The 21458-nt window shown below is 43.3% G+C and overlaps 1 protein-coding gene across 6 annotated transcripts in view; it reads right to left on the minus strand.

Annotated features, from left to right (window-relative positions):
• Positions 1–21458, minus strand: part of Glis3 (GLIS family zinc finger 3) — a 447159-nt gene that overhangs the window by 58121 nt on the left and 367580 nt on the right. For all 6 annotated transcript variants that reach the window (XM_076561823.1, XM_006987450.4, XM_076561816.1 and 3 more), the window contains one exon: positions 2301–2451. In XM_076561823.1, the coding sequence (XP_076417938.1) occupies positions 2301–2451 (151 nt within the window). The remainder of the gene's footprint in view (positions 1–2300; positions 2452–21458) is intronic.

Genomic DNA, 21458 nt, shown 5'->3' on the forward strand with positions numbered 1-21458 from the left:
CCAAGGTCTCAAACAAGCTACACAAGCCCTCTACCACTGAACCACACCCCAGCCCATCTCCAGGCACTTCTTACCCTCCATCATGTAGACTCACCAATTCAGATTTCCCATTTAACTAATTAATGAACAGTTTCCAGCATGCTTTTGGCGTGTGCCATGGGTTGGCACGTGTCTGCAGACCTGTAGCCCATATGCAGCTGGTATGCACATGCATTCCACACATGAGCCCTTCTAGAGCTGAGCAAAGAAGGCATGTAAGTTTGGTTTTAGAGCTTTTCCTCTGTCTGGTTTTGCCTCTGGGCTTGTTGCCTACTCAGCCAATCAAAAGGTATAACCAATTATTTTAAAAAAAATTCAGAGGCCAAGAAAGCACAATAGCACCTGAGGGAAACAGACATAAAGTGAGGAGAATAAACCCGGATACTTCAAAGCTACCTGGAGAGAGAAAATCCCCAGGACCTGCTGGTAGGGTGGCCACCTGCCTACTTCAAGTCACGTCAGCGGCAGAAAGTGCCTGCCAACGGGGAGATGCTACACGGACGCGGACGGCTGTGGCAACTTAGGCTTCCTTGCCTGGTGTTCCAGCTCTTCAGCTACAGTTGGCGGCTCAAAGGCAAGAGCTCAAGATCTTTTTGAGAACCAAATATAGAAAAGCATCAAGAATAAAAAGTGGAAGTCTATTTGGCATGACAAAGCCCTTTCAAACTAAAACTAAACCTTAAAAAGTTCAAACTTCTAAAACTTTAAAAAATACTCTCTGACATGTAAAAATGCACACCCAGTCTAACACAAGAGTACTGGAAATGAACCATATATCATATGTATATAACATAGGCAACATTTTCCATAGTGGCAGGTGTCATAGTGTCCAAGATTTCAGACAAGACTGGCCAATCCCTGCTAACCGTTGCTATTATGTGTTGGTTTTCTCAGTCATCTCCCATCAGCTTAATCTCTGATCTTAACCTCTGAGCTCCAGATCTTTAGTAAGATATATTCATTGCCTGAATAAACAGAAGGATGTTTCATAGGTTGTTTTAACTGATGTTAATTCATTTAGTGTGTTAGAAGCAATGTTCATGTGTCAGCACTTTGCAATCCAACAGCCCCTTTGTAAACAAAAGCTCTCCATGTCTCTTCTCTCATGTCTAATACAAAGTTTTTAAGTATGTGTTGGTAGTGTTATACAGCAGCCATATACATTTGATGAAGTATCTATGTATCTCTTCAAGATTTGATCAGTATTCAAATAAGCTTTAACCTATCTCTCTGGATCTGGAAAAAAAATGAGGCTACGTTGTTTCAAAGAATAAGTCCCCAAGCAACTGCTAAAGGTTTCTTGATGCTGGCCCACTGCGATTAAGAATGTCTTGATGACTGATGTTCTTGAAATGACTGCTTAATGCCCTTTTCTTCTCCACTGGATCATCTTGAGAACTGTCAAGCTTCAAAAGCCACACAAGCATGTCTTTCTTCCATTCCACTGTAATGCATCAGTAAATTCTTCATTCTCTATGGCTTATTAGTACTTCTCAAAAGAAAAATAAAATAGTATGCTGCTAACCTGGCTATGGAATCGGATGCAGATGGGGGTGAGATTTGCAAGTCACTGAAAATGGAAAAGTCTCATTGTCTGGAATGTGGTGGTGGTGCCACTTGCTTTCAGATGCCCTGCAGCAAGAGCTTTCTGTGTGTCAAGTAATAAAACTAATTATGCTTGCTCAAGTACTCCACCATCATAGAGACTTGAAAATGCAAGCTAATGCAATCAAAGAGAAACGATGTGCTCTCTTACTGTATCAGACTAGTCTTTCCTTTGTCACAACTTGCAATTTTCTGAATACAGGGGTATTTTCTGGATACAGACTGAGGTAGAGTAAAGATCTAGAGTATCCTCCCTTCCTCTCCCTTCGGTTTAGGGACAATAACGGTTATTCTTACAAGTTGGTTTACTAATATGAAACGTTTTTGTAGCGAACTGGGGCTTCTATTTAAAATGGAAAGATGATAAAGACTGTTCCATTTAGAATCCACATGCAGTCTGCTGTCCGCTTCAGGGCCACCCATTTCCTTTGAATCTAAATCAGTAAGTTTAAGATTCCTGGGAGGGCTTGGTGCACCAATCTTCGGGCAGAAGCCCAGAATTAGATGAACTAATGTGTTATTTGGCCTTGTTTCTTGATGAGGAAAAGGGAGGTCTGCTTTGCCAACACAGCACAGGAGAACAGACTACTGCCACAGCCAGTGAAGGTGACCCGGGTGACGTCCCAAGGGAACAAGGTTTGCTGTTACATCCTTACCTGGATAGAGTTCAGGCCCAGGCGCTGGCCCCGGGGAGCATCCCACGGCGCCATCAGCAGCAGCATCTCTGGGGGAAGTGGCTGGCTGCAGGGGCTGCACAGCGAGACAGTCCGTGAGGAGATCTGGATGGAGCTCAGTGCTAGACCGCAGCTGGAAGCAGAAAAGAGAATAGACATGGAAAAAGCTGGTCCTTAGAACACTTGTCTGGAAAGGCCTCATGCCCCAAAGGTTGATGCAATTCAATCCACAGATATTTATCAAGCAGCCATGGGGAGATAGGCGTGAGTGTGACAGCGCCAACAGAGGGTCAGCTCTCCCACCCTAGAGCACTGGGCAGGCACTTCCGGAAACACAGGGCTGCAAGTAGGTTTGACTTCAGACATCGCTACTTCCACTTCTGAGAGCCCAGCTTCCTATTCGAGTTCCATTTATTTGCTCACTCAGTATCTAATCGGAAGTTGTAGGGATGACAAAACCAAACTCAAGTGGACTTTGTCCACATTGGAAAGTACTTTTAAGAACAGGGATACTGGCACAAAAATATCCAGGAGAAAACTTAGAAATCTCTACTGAGGTTTGCTGCTTAGAAATTTTACATGAGAAGGACACACTCAGGATAAAACTTAAATATAGAAAAAGATTAAAGGAAACTGCTAACAATAAACCCCAATACTATGCCACACACAAAATTAGGAAATTACATCTTCATTTAGTCACATACAACACAATTTATTTTATATGTGAGTCCCATGTAAAAATTAAACCAAAATGGAGTTAAAATGCAGTGTAAGTGAAATTTTATCTGATTCATTTTATTACATGTGGGTGTTTATTTGTCAAGGTGCTTTTGCTTGCATATGCATGCATGTGTGTGAACATCTAAGTTTGTGAGAATGTGTGTATATGTGTGAATGTATGCATTGTGTGTCTGTTTGTGAATGTGTGCATGTGTGAATGTATGCATGTGTGTAGGCTAAAGTAAAGCCTTGGTATCATCTTCAGGATCGCCTCTAAACAGTGGCTCATTGGCTCATAGTTCATCAATTAGACTAGACTGGCTAACCAGTGAGCCCTAGGAATCCTCCTGTCTCTACTCCAGAACTAGGATCACAAGTGTTTACATGGCTCCTGTGGGTTGAACTCATGTCTGCAATGCTTGCAAAGCAATTAGTTTATAAAATGAGCCATCCACAACCCCTGTATCTTCACAAACATAAATTTTGTAAATCTAACTTGAATGAAAAATTACAGTGGAACATCTGGTAACATAAAAATATTAACTTAATTGTGTTAAAACACAGAATTTAAAAAAATCTAGAAATATCACAAATGCTTATCTTCAGTATTTAAAAACTGTATATAAACTGACTTTATAAAGACAACATTAAGCCCTTAGTTAGAGGGCCAGAGTTTTCTTATTCCTTTGACAAATGCCTCATGTTCCCTTGACTCTAGGAGTATTCACTGTCTTTACAGAACTTTGACTCTTTGTGGAAGGATGATGAATAATTAACATACGCGTAAAACAAGCAATGCTAAATGCTAGAGAAAGTGATGTACAGAAAGGAGATCCCAAGGGCACGTGGGGGTGGGGGCTAGTTTGGGACAGTGATCAGGGACTGCATCTGGGGGCTAAAATTGGTAGCAAGTATGAGCAGAATGGAAGCAAGATGTCCCAGAGTGGGAGCTGAAGGCAGGGGGATCCTGCCTGCCTCCGAATGTGTGTGTCTGAATGACTGGTGGAGTGGTATGGCTGGCCCAGGGAGAGCATGGGGCCTAGGGAACAGAAAGAGAAGAGGGAAAGGGGACTGGGAAGAACGAGTGCACAAAGTCTCGACATGGGCAGTTACTACAATCTGGGGCATCTTCATCTGGAGAGCAGGCTGAAAAGGAGAACTAAAATGGTAATGCATATATAACAATAATTATACAAGTGGAGGCCGTGAATTCAAGGGGGCAGGTAAAGGGGGCATGGGAGGAGCTGGGGGTGGAAAGGATGCAAATAGAATACTCATGTAGGAACTTCTCAAAGTCCTAAAAATGATAATGCACTTATAATAACTGCATGGCATGATAGCCCCAAGGGTACAGTGGTTGTCAGCAACAGCTCTCTCATTGGACTTAAGACCCATTCAACAGGAGAGATAACACGCCTGGTACTGGAAACCCAGCCAACTTCTCAGTGCTAGTGCAGTCATACATGTTGGGGGAGAAGCTACAACGACCCTTTACTAAGCCAGGACAATCCCTAACAACAATCTAAACATTTATTTGTCTTTATACCTACAGGGAAGTATAGTCCTCATGTCTCATCAAAGACACCATGTCTCTTTGTAAAAGACAGAGACCAGCATAGAAAACCACAACCAATCAAAACGCAGAGTTGTGGAGCCCAGCCCCAATGGATACGCCTACAAAACACTCCCTCATCTAAGGCTCCAGGAACATTGCAGAAGAGGGGGCAGAAAGGTGGCAGGGGTCAGGGAGTTTGCTGTGAGACTGTGCTTCCTTTGAAACCAGACACTATACCCATCAATCTCACCAACACGACTGTCTAAACATGAGTGAGACAAGGACAGCTACAGTAAAAGAAGTCACAGTGGGTGGGGGATCCCGAGGCTTCAACCCACATAAAGAACCGCAGGCAACCAAGGACTGTGGAGAATGGGTGAACAGTCTCCGGGGTAGGGTACACCTGCTGGTGATTCAATAACCAACGGTCAGCCCTGAAAACACACATTTAAGTAACATTATATAGACGGAGCAGGGTCCATTTAAGAATCTATATGCATATTGTGGATGTAACAGCAATTAATAAAAAAAAGAGGCCATAAATTAAAAAAAAAGAGCAAGGAAGGGTTTATGGGAAGGTTTGAAGGGAGGAAAAGGTAAGAAGAAATAATGTAATTATAACTTCAAAATACAGATTTTTGGCAATGTTGAGTACAGTTTTTTGTTAAGTATTTTATTTTCCAATAAAACAAGTACACTACGCTTGCCAAGAAGGACCTTAACTCCGACATATCAGTGGCCGGAGAAATAACTCTGTGGCTAAGAGCACCTGTTACTCTTGCAGAAGACCTGGGTTCCGTTCCCAGCATAAACATGGTGGCTCACAACTGTTAACTCTGGTCCCACGGGGTCTGATGCCAACTTCTGACCTCTGTGAGTACCTAGTACACATGTGGTACAGATACACACAGACAAACCATGTATCCACGTGAGACAAATAAATAAAAAATATTACAAATAATTTACCAAATCATCAACACCTTCACAAAATTATCTCTGGTAGTGACGTCACAGGTAGGAATTTATATGGTTTTTAGTAGGTGAGTACGTTGGTACAAATTTCTAGAGGGCATCAGGGAATAGTTTTTAAGACCCAGAAACAAAATAATTTGATTCTTAAATCTGTCCTAAGGAAATACTCAGAAACATGAAGGATAATAAATACCCAAAAAACCTATGTATGAATTCTAATGATATATAGCATAATTTTAAGCAATATCAAAAAATTAGAAAATGCTCTTAAATGTCCAACAATAAGGACAACTTAGAAAATCATACATTAAGTAACTGCAATACTATGTTCATAATGATGGCAAAACAAAATTTTATATACAAAATGTTGAGAATAACATACAACCCAGATAAAATAAAACGTTTTCCAAATACTCTACATTCCAATGGTGAACTAGAACAGCCATGTACCAACTGAAGAGTGCCTGTGTGTGCCTCTTTTCCACAGAGGACACAGTGATGTCAGATAAGACTGCTTGAGACTGGTCCCGGTGAAAATATTTACACTGTGGAAACTGGCAACTGCTCTCCACTAAGGCTTCTCATCTCTCCTGCCTGCTAAGCACCAGGAGAAGACTGCTGATGAAGTGTGACTACGAACTGCACTCCGGTCAAACACGAGTACAGACTGCTCGGATGGAGCATCGTTTGTTCCCCACAAGTCCGTGAGTTCAGAGCTAGGTTCCTGATGGGAAAAGGAGGAGAGCTGGAGGGACCTAGTGGGAGTTGGCTAGGCCATGAATGGTGTTGTCCTCAGAAGGGACTAATGTAGATCCTGTGGGACCCCAAGTTGATTCTACAGAGAATGAGAGGGAGCCTTACCCCGAATGACTCTCTGGATTTTGTCTACCCTTTTAACATGTGTTCCCATTATGACACTATCTATGTGACAGCCCAAGGGGCCCTCACTTGGCCACCACAGCGAGCTAATTGAACCTCTCTTCTTCTAAGGTGCCCTGCCTCAGGTTATTTTTTATAGCAATGAAAAATGAGGACACACACACATATAAACAAACAACAACAAAGGAAAGTAGTACTTCTTGGGTCTCGAAGGAGGCTAAACCTATACCCAGACCTTAGATGAGACTATGAAAACAGCACAGAGAACTAGGTAACAGAAAGACCATTTAGCTCACATAGCAACGAGCTCATCGCAACTTTCTCAGCTTTGGCACACTGAACTTTCTGACCAGGACTGCCTATGTTTATGTCTAGCTCTCAAGGTCTTTGGAAGATATGTTTGTTATTTTCTTATGAACCTAACACATGTTTCTTAATTAAAAAAAAAAACTGGGGGAGGGGGAGCCAAGGCTTAGAATGAGTTCTGGTGATCACTTTTAATTTATCTTCCATCATTAACATGTGATCTGGGGTGCACATGTTCTACTAAGGGCAGGAATGAATGCTTCTCTGCTTTCGATTACCCACCACTCTAGGGTTTTGCAGTTATCAGTACCAGCGAGATGGTTCCAAGGAATTTCATGGCCATGGTTAATCCTGGCATCAAACACAGGCAATTCTTCCCCAGCTTCAACAGGCATTTATGTCTTCCAGCAGCGTGATTCTATACGACTCTGTGGTGAGAGTTAATTTAGTTTTCTCTAGGATTAGGCATGGTTCTTAAAAGTGCTTCTTATTTAAACAAACCTAAGAACCTTGTGCAGAATTTCCAGAGGAAAGCTACGTTGTGAATACCAAGTCATGAGATGAAGTCACATACCCATCTCACATCAACCAACCAGGAAATGGCCCTCCAGGTTGAAATGAGTGAGGCAGAAGGCATCGGCAAATCTCCTGGAGGGGTGTCTTTCAATATAATACAGTTTTAGGTGGGGGTGAGAAATTCAAGTATTACAAAAAATAACTGTCTAATGTTTATCTCAACAACATCTTAGCTGCTAGGAGTATATGAAAAAGAGACAGGGCAAAGTTTAATTCGGTCAGGATCATTTATGAATGTACTTCTCTCACTTGGCACACGTCAGAACTCCCAAGAGGCATTCCCAAGTTCCCAGATTGGGAGGATGCTGGGGTTGGAAGATGACCCTTTTAGAACTGCTGCTCTCTAAGTATCCTAATGGGCAGAGCTAGGGACTTTTCTGGCTATGGAGAGAGGAAATGCATTGTGGAGACAGAGGCTGATAAAAATATAATATTCTTTTCATGGAGAAGTTAAAATTACTGTATCTTCTCTGATTAGCTATGATTTTAAAACATGGTATTTTTTTTTCATTAAGACACAAGCTTCAGACCTCTAATTAGCAGGTTTCAGGAAAGGCTATGGGAGGAAGATAAAGACAGATAAAGATGGCAAAGTTTTCCAGTCACTGGATAGACAGATGCTATGAAAATAAGTTCAGCCAACATGGGGGGATTCTGTGCTCTGCATCTTACAAAACACCTTGACAGATTTATAAGACGCCTCCCTGAGACCTTTGGACTCTAAACGCTTGGTGTTATCTCCAGTGGAAAGTAATCATTAATTCCAACCTCCTAAGTACTAATTATCATAAAAAGAATCCTAAGTTCCCCACATATGTAGCCGCCTCTCTGCAAAACTCACATAGATAAATGGCTGCACGAGGCTCGATTCTTAAAAACAGTTTAGATCCGTATTCCTTCACATGGACAAAAAAATAAAAATAAAAACAAATCTTCTACAAAGCTTAATGCTGTTCTTAGGAAAGAGCAAAGAACTGGCCCACGGGGTCTTCACTGATCTTTTTGGATAAGCCACTGATCATCAATTCTTCTCCTCGAAAGGGCTGCTGTGTTGAATGGACAATGTGACTGGATCCCCCTGGAACTGCTGCCTTCATCGGCCTGCACCAGACAACACGGGTTCCAGACCACCACCACCCTTCTATAGCCTTTCACATTCACCACACAGACCTTTCTTTGGCCTCAACCGTATGCCAGGTGCTACTTTAGGTACCTGAAACACAGTAGCCATCAGAAGAAAGGCTCATGGACAGGTATGTACTCCAGATCAGGAAGTTAATACACAGTAAATTAAAAATAAATTTTAGAGAAGGTAGTAAGTGCTCTGGGAGAAGATGCCAGTGCAGCCGGGGTGGGGGGGTGGGGGAGGGTGAGGGGTGGGGGGGTGGGGGGGTGTTGGGTATGTGGGAGAAGTGGGAAGGTCTGAGGATGATCAGGGACCTGGCTCAGCCATGCAGGACCCCTCAAACCTCACCAAGGTTTTAGTGTCTGTCAATACAACATGGTATCGTGCAAGTGTCTGCCATCTTGTGCCTCGGCACTTAGCTCAACTTCTGTTTCTTGGTTATTTTTTGTTGTTGTTTTTGTTTTTGTTTATCTGCAGTCTCCAAGGCTTTCCTTTGAGAGCCAACAGGTTCTGAGGCAGGGGTGCATGACAATTAGAGCTGTGTGCCAACCTGACTCAGCTACAGCCCTAGTTTCCCATGACACATGCCTCTAACTGATGCCATAAAAGGACTGTGCGGATGTGGTTCTTGTCCATAGACAGATGACCTTCAGGAAAAAGACTATCTCCTGCAACCTGTGGGGGTAGGGGGGGGGGGGGCCCGCACACCCAATGAGGGAAAGAGTGAAATAATCAGGTTTCCCTGAAGCAAAAGGAGCTGTAGGCTAAAAAGATGGCACTCTGTCACTGGACGGCAGCATTCTCTCCTGTCTTGTGAACACCCATGCTGCCAACCTTCCCTTCTCGCCAGGCTGCACACTTCCATGAGCCAGGCTCTTGGAATCGCCTCTCCTTCCCTCACTACACAGTGCAGTCTCACACTTCTACCTTCCTCTGCTACAAGGGTTTCTAGCAATGTCCTAAGTGTATTCTCTTACTACTGTGTATTTCTGACATCACACCCAGCAGGAAAGGGATCTGATTTCAGACTGGAGGAAGAAGTAATAAAGAGAATGGACTACTTCTGCTCAGTTTCTCTTGTTTCCTCCCTGCTTTGGCTATAGTCTATAACAAAAGTGTTACGAAGCCTGGAGCTCACCATCCTTACCACTCCATCCTAAATACAGGCACAGTAGTCCTTCCAAGGTACTAACTCTTCTTCCACAATGACTACCCCTTGTTCTTGAGACAGGGGCACTATTATCTTGACACTCTGGTCTTGAGATAAGCTGATCTTGACCCAGATGTGTTCTAAGAATGTCTCCTCTGTACCTTCTTCTGGCATTCCCTTGGCTCTTCCTCCTCTTTCCATCCCTTCCCTCCAACTCTGGAGAACCATCCCCAGTCAAATAGGGAAAACACTCACATCTGTGTTTCCCAATGGATTTTTTCTAGTGTGGAGGTCAGAGAAGACTTCTAAGAGGCAGGGTCACCGTGAACAGAGTTCTGAAAAGAAGTAAGAAAGCCAGATGTGCATCTGAATATTCATGCAGAGGGAAGACATTGACAGGCCTTGCAAACAGCTGCAAGAGAGAAGCGAGAGTAGAGCAAGAAGGGTATATGGCACTGAGCTGGAGCAACGGCCAGGGCTTCAACAGGGTAAGGCCTACAGAAACACGAAGACTGAGTGTCTGATCTGCTGTTGTGGCTCCGGCAAGGCAAGGGGAGATGGCAAGGGACTGTGCCTCTGGCTGTGGATACTATGAGAACTGTGTGGAAAACAGAACCACTACAGGGGAGCTGGTACACCACTCAAATGAATGGGAGGACTGCTGGAGTCAGAGGTGTTGAGAAGTAGTCAGCTTCTATTTGGAAGGTACAGATGAGTTTGATACAGAATATAAAAAACGGAAGGGGAATCCAGGATAGGTCCCGTGATGGTTAATCTTGACCATCAACCTGATTAGACCAGAAATCAACTAAGTGACATGCTTCTGGGCAGGTCTGTAAGGACATCTCCCAGAAGGATTAGCTGAAGATCAAAACCCTCCTTGAGAATGGGTGGCACCTCGCACCAAAGCACGGAGTAATAAAGAGGTCTGAGGGGAAAGCAGGGGGCTTGCAAGCGTTGCTGGGAAACCTAACCCTGCTGCCATTGGACTCCAACTTCTTTGAATTCCAATGCTGAAAGAGGACCAGTGGCTCCTGAGGAATCTTCCAGGTCTTTAGCACCAGGGTGGGATTTTTGAGGTGTCCAACTCTGGACTGAGCCACTATGGGGTTCTCTGCTTCTCCAGTGTGCAACTGGCCACTGTCAAGATGACTCAGTTCCTACTGTTTGGAAGCCATTCTTGCAAATCCCCTTTATGATGTTTCTATGTAATCTATCATCTCTCTTTATCAATGAAGCCCAACACAGGACCCACACTTTGGCCTTGGGAGACATTGGAGAAGAGACATGGAACACACTAGAAACAAATCAGCTGTTTGGAGACATTAACTCAGGTGATTCCTGGACACCAGACAGAGAGAACCTGCAGGCAACTGTACTTGGGGCTGGTTCCCAGGGCAAGATGGGTCTGGACCACTTAGAGAACATCTGCAATCCACACACTTCAGATGGACTAGCAGAAATTAGCATTTACTACTCCATATTTAAGAAACACAATTCTTCATGGGTACTTCAGTGAAACAGTCCTCAAGACTAAGACATTAGTAGCCTCCATCCTGTGACCTCCCCATTTCCTGGATAGACATGTCCTCCAAGCCTCCACAACAGCCTGGGTTGCTGTCTGCAAACATCCTACTCAGTCTGTTGTTGCTCTGTCTGCCACAGTGTCCCCTCTCCTCCTAGTATCCTTCTTCCAAGGTCCAGCTTAAGATTCTCCTGAACGAAGCCTCCCCTTGGCAGGCCCGTCAGCATCAAGCACCCAAGGGACAGGGAAAGCTGTGGTATCTGCAGTCCACAAGCATGTGACTGGCTTGTATATTGGGGTTTTGCTGACGAGCTTCCTAAACCCTAAGCATGGGGGAATGTGTCATCTACCTTGTGCAAAATCAGCCAGTGACTATCAGCTGGATTTGGGAGCATGAGCCTCAATACTCCAAAGGAAGTGACTATATCTACTCATATGTGATGTTAAAAACGGACTACATGATCATCTCTCACTTAATCCCCAAACGGAAAGTTTTTAAAGATTTGTATGAAACTAAACGTGGCAGGGAGACTACTGATGATCCACTCAACCCCCTCCCCACTCCTGGGACTTCTGAGATTGGGAATGTTCTGCCTCTCCCCCAGCTGCTGTGAACCAGCTCTCAGTTTTTGTATTCTGGACCAACAGGCAGCAACTAGCACAGATCCACCACCCTCTTCATCATGTTAGGGGACAAACCCTGAGGTGTGAGTTATAGTCTCCATCTCCTTACGGTTGAGAAGGCCGTCTGACTCATTACCCTTCCATGGCTTCCTGCCGGCTTCACTCCTGAAATGTGTAGGAGGCACCTGAATCCTTGGCTCAGAGCAGACTTCTGAAGCACTCAGTTTAGGAAACATTGAAAACTCAGTGTTGGTTTATTCAGGACTCACTGCTCAGAGTCAATGAGAAGACTCAAAAGGATGCATGGATGCATTTCTTCTTTGGACCTGCTCTTCCCGTACAGCAAGGATGTGTGTGTCAATTAGTTTTCCATTACCTGAAGGATCTTTAAGATATCAAGGCGATTGTTTCTAAAAAGGGAGACTCTTGTTCAGTGTTTGAAGCCCTGGGTGAAGGCAGTACATACCACCAGGAGTACCAGGAGAACTAATGGCTCACCAAACAGGTTAGGAAGCAGAAAGGCAGAAGCCAGAACCAGGATCCTACCACTTTCCCTCCTGTTTTAAGGACCTCTCCCTAGGCTGAACTCCTAAATGTTTCACGACCTCCAAATGGTGCCTTTACTGTGGGCCTTTGGGGAATGCTCACCCAAGCCATAACAATACAGAAACCAGATAGCTACTGTCATTGGATTTGCTAGGTCACTGTGAATAAAGTAAAAGCATACAAGAGACTAAATTTAAAACAAAACCGAAAATAACAGGACTACCCCCAAGGAGTTTCAGCCGTCACGGATATATTATCCAAAGGGTAACTACACCTTGGCTCTAAGAGAGTTTTTGTTTGTTTGTTTTGAAATATTGAGTCCTGACCCATCTCTCAGCAACTAGCAGACCTGCCTGTATCCTGCTACTTGTAAAGCTGTAGTCACGCTCACGGACACACAAGGACGACACAGCACAGCCCTGAGCCTGCGGGCCGATCTGTGAGTCACTGACTGTTACAGATTCTACCTGCAGCGAACCACGTTAGGGTTTAAGTTTTGGATTTCCCTGGGGACAAGTGAACACAATGGCTCTGAAGCATCTGTAGGGTCTTGCATTATGAAATACTTGTTCTGAACGATTGTTTTTCAACTTTAATAATGAAATCGCTCATCACAGCCTGACCAGCTTCCTGCCTGTGGGAACTTGAGCCGCTCCCCTCACAACATGGTAACTTTTCCTCATCATAAAAACGAGGCACCGCCAGTGGTGATTTGTATTTGTTTTTATGTCCGAGACTATTCTGTTAATGTTTATGCGCTCTTCAAACTGGACAGGAATTCGATTCCCGTCATTCCTTTTGTTTGTTTCAGACATGACGGAATAATCATCCAAGATTAAGTGAATCAGGTGGAAATAATAAGGGTGGGGAACAAGGCCAGGTTCTGTCATCTACAGTTCCCTTACATTTTATCCCAGAAGCAAAGGCTTTCTGTGAGTCCGAAGCAGATAGACTTCCAAAGAAAACCAGGCACCGTCAAAGGCTTTTTGTGTTCTCCTTCTGCAACGAGCAGAGGCCACTGGAGCCAGGCACGTTCCTGCATCACCTTGTCAGGATTCCTTTGTTCTCCAGAAATCAAATGCCACCAAAGTATGTTTCCGAAGAAACCCAGCCAGAAGGAAAGACAAATAGTTTTTTTTCCCTCCTAGAGGCTTAAGGTTTATTACCAGAACATTCTTATCAAGTGTTCTCTATGACACTCTGAACAACGTGGATCTCAGGGAATTAACTCATTGCCAAAAGGCTTAAAAATAATTACAATGAATTAACCTATTATATTAATTACAATTAATTTTCAGTTGAATGTAAGAATTTCTTCTCTAGGGGATTCCTCAGCACTGACATTTATGAAGTGGCTCTGTGTATCATAGGTAATTAATTTCCAACAATCTGCTATCAAATTTGTCTCCTTTGGGAATGACCAATTTGCAAGGAGAAAAAGAAGTAAGAGTGAAATCTTAGGAAATGGCACCAGAAGAGACAGGACGGCCCAGCTAGGTACCCTAAGCTCTGATTGGCAATGACATTAAGGCCCCAAATTGTACCCATCACTGGCTGATGGACATATCAAAATAAAAGACTAGGTATATAGGTATATATCTTAGTCATGCCATGAAAAAAAAACAGTTCTAATATGCACACAAAAATAACAGTTACTTAGTTCAAATGATGGTCAATTGGAACTATACACAGAAACATTAAAATTTCAGAGTTCATAGACCTGGGGTCTAATATAATCCTGCCTGTTAGCTCTCCACTGGTGCCAAAAATTCTACATCATCTCCCTGGCATCCACTGGCCCCATGTGAATAGTAGACACTTGAAATGTGACCAGTACAACAGAGGAACTGATTCTTTGATTTAATGGAAATTAGATTTCCATGTACAGTACTCAATAGCAAAGTACTACTGCCTCCCACAGCACCAATCAATTTAGCCTCTGCCTATATCCTTTCGATGGAAGTGAATCAGAAAGATTTAGATTCATTTCCTTACTAGTCAGCATCCTCTGCTGATAAGCAGGCTACTCATTAGAAGTGTGCGTGCGTGCGTGCGTGCGTGCGCACACGCCTGGGAACCTGTGTGTTTGTATGTGCATAGGTCATGAAATTAGAAAGGGGGTTATGAGAGAGGAGGATCTGACCTTAAGGGAGGGGAAGACCACGAGGCAATGGGCAATGAAATGTATCTGAGATGAAAGCAGGGGTGAAGAAGACGGGAGCCAGACAGAGGTGAGGGGAAAACACATCAGGGGAGACACTGGGCACGAGCAAGGGGCAAAGGGGTGAATCAGAGCAGAGTGTGGTACATGTGCGTGCAATGTCACAAAGAAACACATTAGTTTGTAAGCTAACTTAAAAACATTAATAAGAGAGGGGAGAGAAGAGTGGGAGACAGAGACAGAGGAGAGGGAGAGAAAGAGAGCAAGAGAGAATATGAATTTCACTTGAACTAGTATTTGCCCACTGGGACTTATTCTGTCCCTTGGCCCCAGACCACACAGAATGACTTTGCCCACAGTCTGCTTTTATAGTTCTAGTATTTGAGAAGCTTCAAAATGCCATACAGGACGGCAGGGTTTTAGCCCTTGACAGGGGCCGTGCTCTATCTTAAATGTCAGCCAGCCCCTTAATACATTTTCAACAGGCTAAACATGATTTTTTTTAAATGACAATGAAAGGATGCTTAAGTAGGCAATAGTAGAGCTTTGTGGCTTAACAAACCATGATCCACTGGCTGGGAGACCCCATGCAGACAATCACTGAACGTAGCTGCTTCTGTGCAAATAAGGATGCTAGAGCTGCCTTGCTTTAAGAACTAACTGAGATAGGTACAGAAAGTGCTTAACACCATGTGTAGTACACCAATGTCAGCACTGGCTCTTCCATGGAGTGTATTATCCCACTCACCACTCTAATTATTCTTAAAACTGGATCTCCCTGTGCAAATAACACCATGCAGTAACAGCAAATCGGCTATCCAACCAGAAAAGATGCAAGGGAATCAATGCAACCCTTGTTCTTGACTTCCTACATTTTCTATTTCCTCTATTGCAATAGCACAGAAGCTGTGAACAGTCAACAGCTTTTAAAAAGCCATGCTTTCCTATGCATTTGCGCATTAATTCTTCAGATTTTCATTAGTTATTACCTTGTACCTAAAGCTATGCTGGCTCTACGATATAAGGGTGCATCCATCGTCTGACAGAGTTCCCTGGCCCTGCCGAGCTTCTGGAATAGTGTAAGCAGAAGATCAAATAAACACCCTGGACCTTGCCTTGCATGTCACGATCTTTGTTTGTGAGAGCTCTTTATACTGGAAAGCAAACACACCACAGCTCCACTGCTGTCTGCTGATCTAGAGCATTAGCTGTGTTTCATTTACCTCAACAGTGCACCTACCAGCTTGCCCCCCTTTTCTGCCATTTGCAAGGTACATTTATTTTCTGGCACTAACCATGATGACTTATCTCTGACCAAGACCAAATTATCTACAAAAAAACAAAACAAAACAAAAAACAAACAAACAAAAAAAAAAACAAAAAAAAAACAGCCTATGTCCAATGAACACCACTTTACCATCATTAACCATTAAAATAAACATTAGTTCCCTCTATCAACTATAACTAGGAACGTGGGTTCTTGACCCAGTTTGAATTTTTATATTCTTCCTTATGAAATCTCTGACAATTGTGAAAATATTATTCAGTATCTTTTATGACCAATTTTCTTCATGTGATATGAACAGTCAGGAGACCTAATTTACATCTGTTGTGTGTGTTATGTGTGCATATGCCACAGGATGCCCGCGGAGTTCAGAAGACAACGGTATGGAGCAGGCCCTCTGTTTCCATCATGGAGGCTCTGGGATTACACTCGGAGGGCCAGGCTGGGCGGGGAGTGCCTTTACCTGTGAGCTAGCCCACCAGCCCAAGACTCAAATTATAAACCTGTTACCAGGGGCAACACAGATAGAACCCCTTCACCAATTCATGGTGTATAATCAGTGTTAACTGCTATTTCAATTAATTATTATATTTTCATTAACTTTTACCGTGAGACACTAAAAATCTCTAACATGTACTCTTTTTCCCCCCTCCCTTATTTAGATTTTGGATCTTTTCCCTCTGTCTATCAGTTTTCCTTTTCCCACAGTGTAGTACCATGACAAAGAAAAATAATAGAAACTTTAGGTCAAACAAATCCAAGTTCAGATCTCTGTTCGGCCCACCTTTGACTGGATACTTAACCTCACGAGCTTTCAGGACGTCCCTCTGCACACGGGGTGAGGACACTAATTCTCAAGGGTTATTACAGTGTGACCGAAGAATCCTTCCTACAACTTTAGAGTTGTTTACAGTAAGAAACTCAAGAAGAGGAGGGAGAGGAAGCTATTGTGTTGTTAAGAGCCATACCTGTGTTTCCAAACAGTGAGGTCCTAGCCTCAGACCCAGCCTAAGGCCAGAGAGTGTCCAATCAAGATGTGAGCACTATTTGGGAGGATTAATGTCACCCTGGATGATTCTATCTCAGAGAATGTAGCTAGGCTCCACTCTCTCAGAAGAGACTAAAAAATAAAGGAGAAACTAAATCCTGTAACAAAACCTTTCCAGAACATTCTAAGGACATTAACATTATTGACTTACATGCTATTTTATGAAAACCTGTGCCACTATACACTACTATCCTGCACGTAGATGGGAAGGTGAGGTTCAGACAGATGGTTCAATCACAGAAGCATGGAGCTCCTGGGCTTTTCCCTGCATTGCTACATTTGTAAATACATTTCCTCCTAAGTCAGTATTTTTCTAAATGAAACAAACAAACAATAATCTTACTCAAAAATGGCACAGAAAAAGGTTGTCTCATGGTCCAAGTCAAGCTTCTCCATGAGGCATATCTCAAGCATAAGACACTGAGCTGAAAGTTGCTGGACTGTTTATTAGATAAACAAGGAAGTATTAATATGGAATTTGTTATTGCAACATCCTCCTGCAGCCTCTGGGCTTGGCTGCAGAAAGGAGGGATTACTTTCGCCATAGGGCCATAGCTTTACAAATCCCTCCCACACTGGCTCTCTGCACTAATGTGACCACACACATTCCATCTCCTCTGCTCAAGTGTACTGTTTTCTTTCTGTTCAAGTATTCTCTGAGCTTAATTAAAGCAGTCGTCTGTCTAGTAATTACTTCCCCTGTCCATCTTTCCAGCTCTGTATTGTCTTCCTTTGAATTGATTTTTGACTACAGCCCCGGCCTGAGCTGGTTTAGGAAGTGTGGGGAGAGAGCGGCTACAAAGATCCTAGGATCTTGAGCATTGCCCTCCTCCCTCCCCTCATGGAATAAAAATGGAATGGCTGCAAAGGCTCTAAGGCCGATTTATAATGTGCATGAGTGTCTGGGTAATTTTCAAATGCCTGCTTCTAAAAATTGAAGGCTGTCATTCAGTGGGGAACACTTGCTTTCTGCTCCCCCATCTCTCCCACCTGGATTTAGTTTAAATTTCCCCAGCACTGGTAAGTCCCTTAGTAATTTCCCTCCCAAACATTACCTCCAACCCAAATTCCTAAGCTCAAACAAGCATCTCTCCCTCCTCCCGCTGCCTCCTGCCTCAGTACCTGAGTCTCGGAGATGTTCTTCCCTATAATCCTGCTCACTCTCATTTAGGGCTCTTTCCTCCCAGCCACACACTTTCCTAGTACACAGTCCCTTTGTCTGCACACTCTTACACAGATACTTCGCGTGTTCTCCAAAGTCAGATTTCCTGTCTCCTCTCTGTTTTAACTTTTCTGGATCTTTCCATTCTGAAATCATTTTTCTATTTGAACAGCAATTTCCTTTTGTCTTGGTGATGGCACTTTTCACTGCATTTCATAGTAGGGGTGTGTGTGTGTGTGTGTGTGTGTGTGTGTGTGTGTGTGTGTGTGTGTCACAGGCACATGCAGTTACACATCACAGAAGACAAAAAGTTATTGTAAGCAGAATCTATTGGTGCTATCATTATTCTTTTCAAACAGACACAGTGTTCTAGAACAATGTTTGGGGAAGAAACATGCAAATCAATGAATGGATCACAAACCTGCCAATGGCTGCTAAGGGTTCCCTAATCTCTACCTGTTCTGTAGGGCCGGCCACAAGGCAGAGGCAGACTGAACCGGGCATTTATACAGCCCAAAGGAAAGAACAGAGGGAGGCGGGGCAAATAGCCTTCAAAAAGCAACTGAGAATATATTAAGAAATAACCAATTGGAATCTTAACAGAAATTAAACTTTTAAAAAACCAGATATTTGGAGAGTTTATTCCCATCATTAGTCAGTTTTTATTCATGCCAAATTTTGCTAGATAATATTCCATACATGAAATTATCTAAATTCACTACACGATCTCACTACTCAAATCTGTATGTTGCCTCTTAGAATGTGCAAATGAGCAAATCTTTCCAACAGGAAATGCTAAATCATTACATTTATACATATACTTCATATCTTTAATTCACCTGAAAAGTCTGGGAGCAAATCCAATTTTCTACCTTGCTTTAAAAGTTTCTAGCATATGTTTGATAAGAACAACACAGGAATTTCAAGGCAAGGGAGCTCCAAACTCTAAATTCTATCCCCCTTCTGATAATCTACCCAGCGGATGATCTGACTCTGAGTAAGTGATGGGGGCATAGTCCTAGGAGCTAAGGCCACACGCTCAGCCTTTCAAATTCTCCAGTTAGCTAACCTCCACCCTGGAGGTCACAGTGTCAAAGGAAGAGCTTCAGTGATGTCATTTCTGTGAATGGACACACACATTTTGCTAAAAATACCTGTGTATGCTATGAAAGCGCTGTACCCCACAGCTTTCCCCACCTCCCCTGGCCCTGTCTAAGGACTACTTTTTGCACTGGACCATCTGAAATGAGGCCTGGGACAGAGAGTAATCCTGGGGTGAAACCCAGGCAGGGACCAGACTCCTCTAGAGCCTTCCTCTGGTCTATGAGGCCCCTGCTAAGCCATCTCCATGTAGGGAATCTACTTTGCTTTGGGAGAGGGTGATACCATTTCATCTTTCTTCTTTATCATTCACTCACCATTTACAAATAGTTCAATCTCTTCTCCCCCAAAAAATACATGAATAAAATAACTGCACCCCAGAAATGCTGATTAAAGAAGCACGCATTCAAGGCAGGGATGGAAAAGATGATACGGACTGCAAATGGCCACGCGTAGTGTAAGGATGGAATCCTAGAAGCAATGTCTTAAGCGACACTGGCCTCACTGACTCAGCAGGACAGCTAGAGAGAAGTCCCAATGTAGGAGGGGAAGCAGAAACAGGTGTCAGGAGTTCTGCACGGGCTCTCGACTCTGAGAATGCCACTCAAGTCCCCTTCCCCACCCACATGCCCTGGACCTGATAGGGTTAGCGCATGTGCTTTTGTTCTCGGGGGGCTACAAGGAGCTCTGAACTCAGCGGTTGGCTGTCTCTAACTCTCCTCTCCAATGCTCCAAGGCCTCACGGCGCTTGTCTGTCATAATTATCAGCACCCCCTTGGGGAGATGCTATTATTGGAAGTCATTTCACATTCTGACACCACAGGAAGCCAGTACAAGTTGTAGCTACTTCAGATCTCTGCAAAGAGCCCAGTGTGCTGGAAACTTTCAGACCACTAGAAATAAATGTTATCGAGGAAATACTCTTATATATGTGGCAGGAAGGGAAAGGGCCATGAAGAGAGGCGCTGCCCTTTCTCCTCCAACAATCCTGCCGTGGAGAGGGAAGGAAGACTGAGGAGTGAAACAACCAATGTTTCAAGTCAGTGTGAGAGCCCTAGTTTTTAATCTGACCTTTAAAAAAAGAAAATCAACGATTTTTTTTACATCATAAAATAGGTAGACCAGATCTTTTAGTCCATCTAGAAGATAACAGTAAAATTGAAAAGTAGAGACAACTGGTAGAGAAGATGACTAATCTGGTGTAGGTGCTTGCTGCCAACCCTGATGATCTAGAGTTCAGTCCCTGGGACCCCCCACACAGTGGAAGGCAAGAACCAATACTGAATTTCATATGCATGTCATGTCTTTGCACACATGCACACACACATGCACACACACACACACACACACACACACACCCTTTTTTTTTAAGTAGAGACAACCAAGAATTAATTAGACCATCTTCTTGGGGATCCTCTTTCCCTGTCCAAAGGAACTCAAGTCTGAGTTTTTGAGTAGAAATCCAAGTCTGCTGACAATGGAAGCCAAGTCCAGGCCTTTGCAGAACTCCCACAGCAATCAAACACCAAGAAAAGGCAGCATGTGGAACACAAGCAACTTCATTTTTCCCTCCGACCATGACGATCAAAAGAATCTTTCTATTCTATCAGGGAGACACCCCCAGCCTTCTCCCTCCCAACTGCAGGAACCAGGCAGATTCCTCAGCCTCTCATGTCATTACCACAGCCGAAATGGGGTGGCCCCCTGTGCCAACTCTCTAATCAGTTTCAAAGTATGTTTTGTTGGTTCTCATTGACGCCACTCAAAGGAACCGGTCACTCGTGGTCTCCAAAGTTTTACAACAAATTGTATGATTAAACTCCTTAAACATGTCTGTCCATTACTAATCCTCTTTTGCCAACATCCCTTTCAGAGAAAAAGTGCACTGTTGAACAGTGCCTGATTTATATTTCATTTTGAGAACAGGAAGTGAAGGGATTAAAGTTAAGGATTAAAACACTTACTCTTCACTGCATTTTTTTTCTTTTCCCAAATGGCTTCTTGGTTGCCATGGTTACTGCTCACTGGTCCTTAGCCTGGAATGCATGCCTCTTTGCATTAATAAAATATTTTAAATGAGACTTCATGAAAAACAATAGAGAAAGTATTTCTAAGTTCAATAGGCCTTAAAAGAATTTTCTTTTTTTAAAAAAATCTATTTTTCATTGTTCTTTTATTGGTAGATTCAAGAGGGACACTCGAATTAAAAGGAGGGATGTAGTCTAAAGAGGGACAATGCAAACTCAGAATTATTCATCAGGGGTGCAGAGAAATCACTCTGCGATAATAAGTTGGTCCCCTGCTTATAAACCAGTGTTTGGAGGAAGATTAAGTGTCTTTGGGAATTTCTCAAATGTTGCAACACCATGTAAACAGCAAAACTGCACGTAAATGTGGTGTTGCC

The sequence above is a fragment of the Peromyscus maniculatus genome, chromosome 1 (assembly GCF_049852395.1).
Source record: "Peromyscus maniculatus bairdii isolate BWxNUB_F1_BW_parent chromosome 1, HU_Pman_BW_mat_3.1, whole genome shotgun sequence".
In the NCBI taxonomy this organism is placed as follows: Eukaryota; Metazoa; Chordata; class Mammalia; order Rodentia; family Cricetidae; genus Peromyscus; species Peromyscus maniculatus.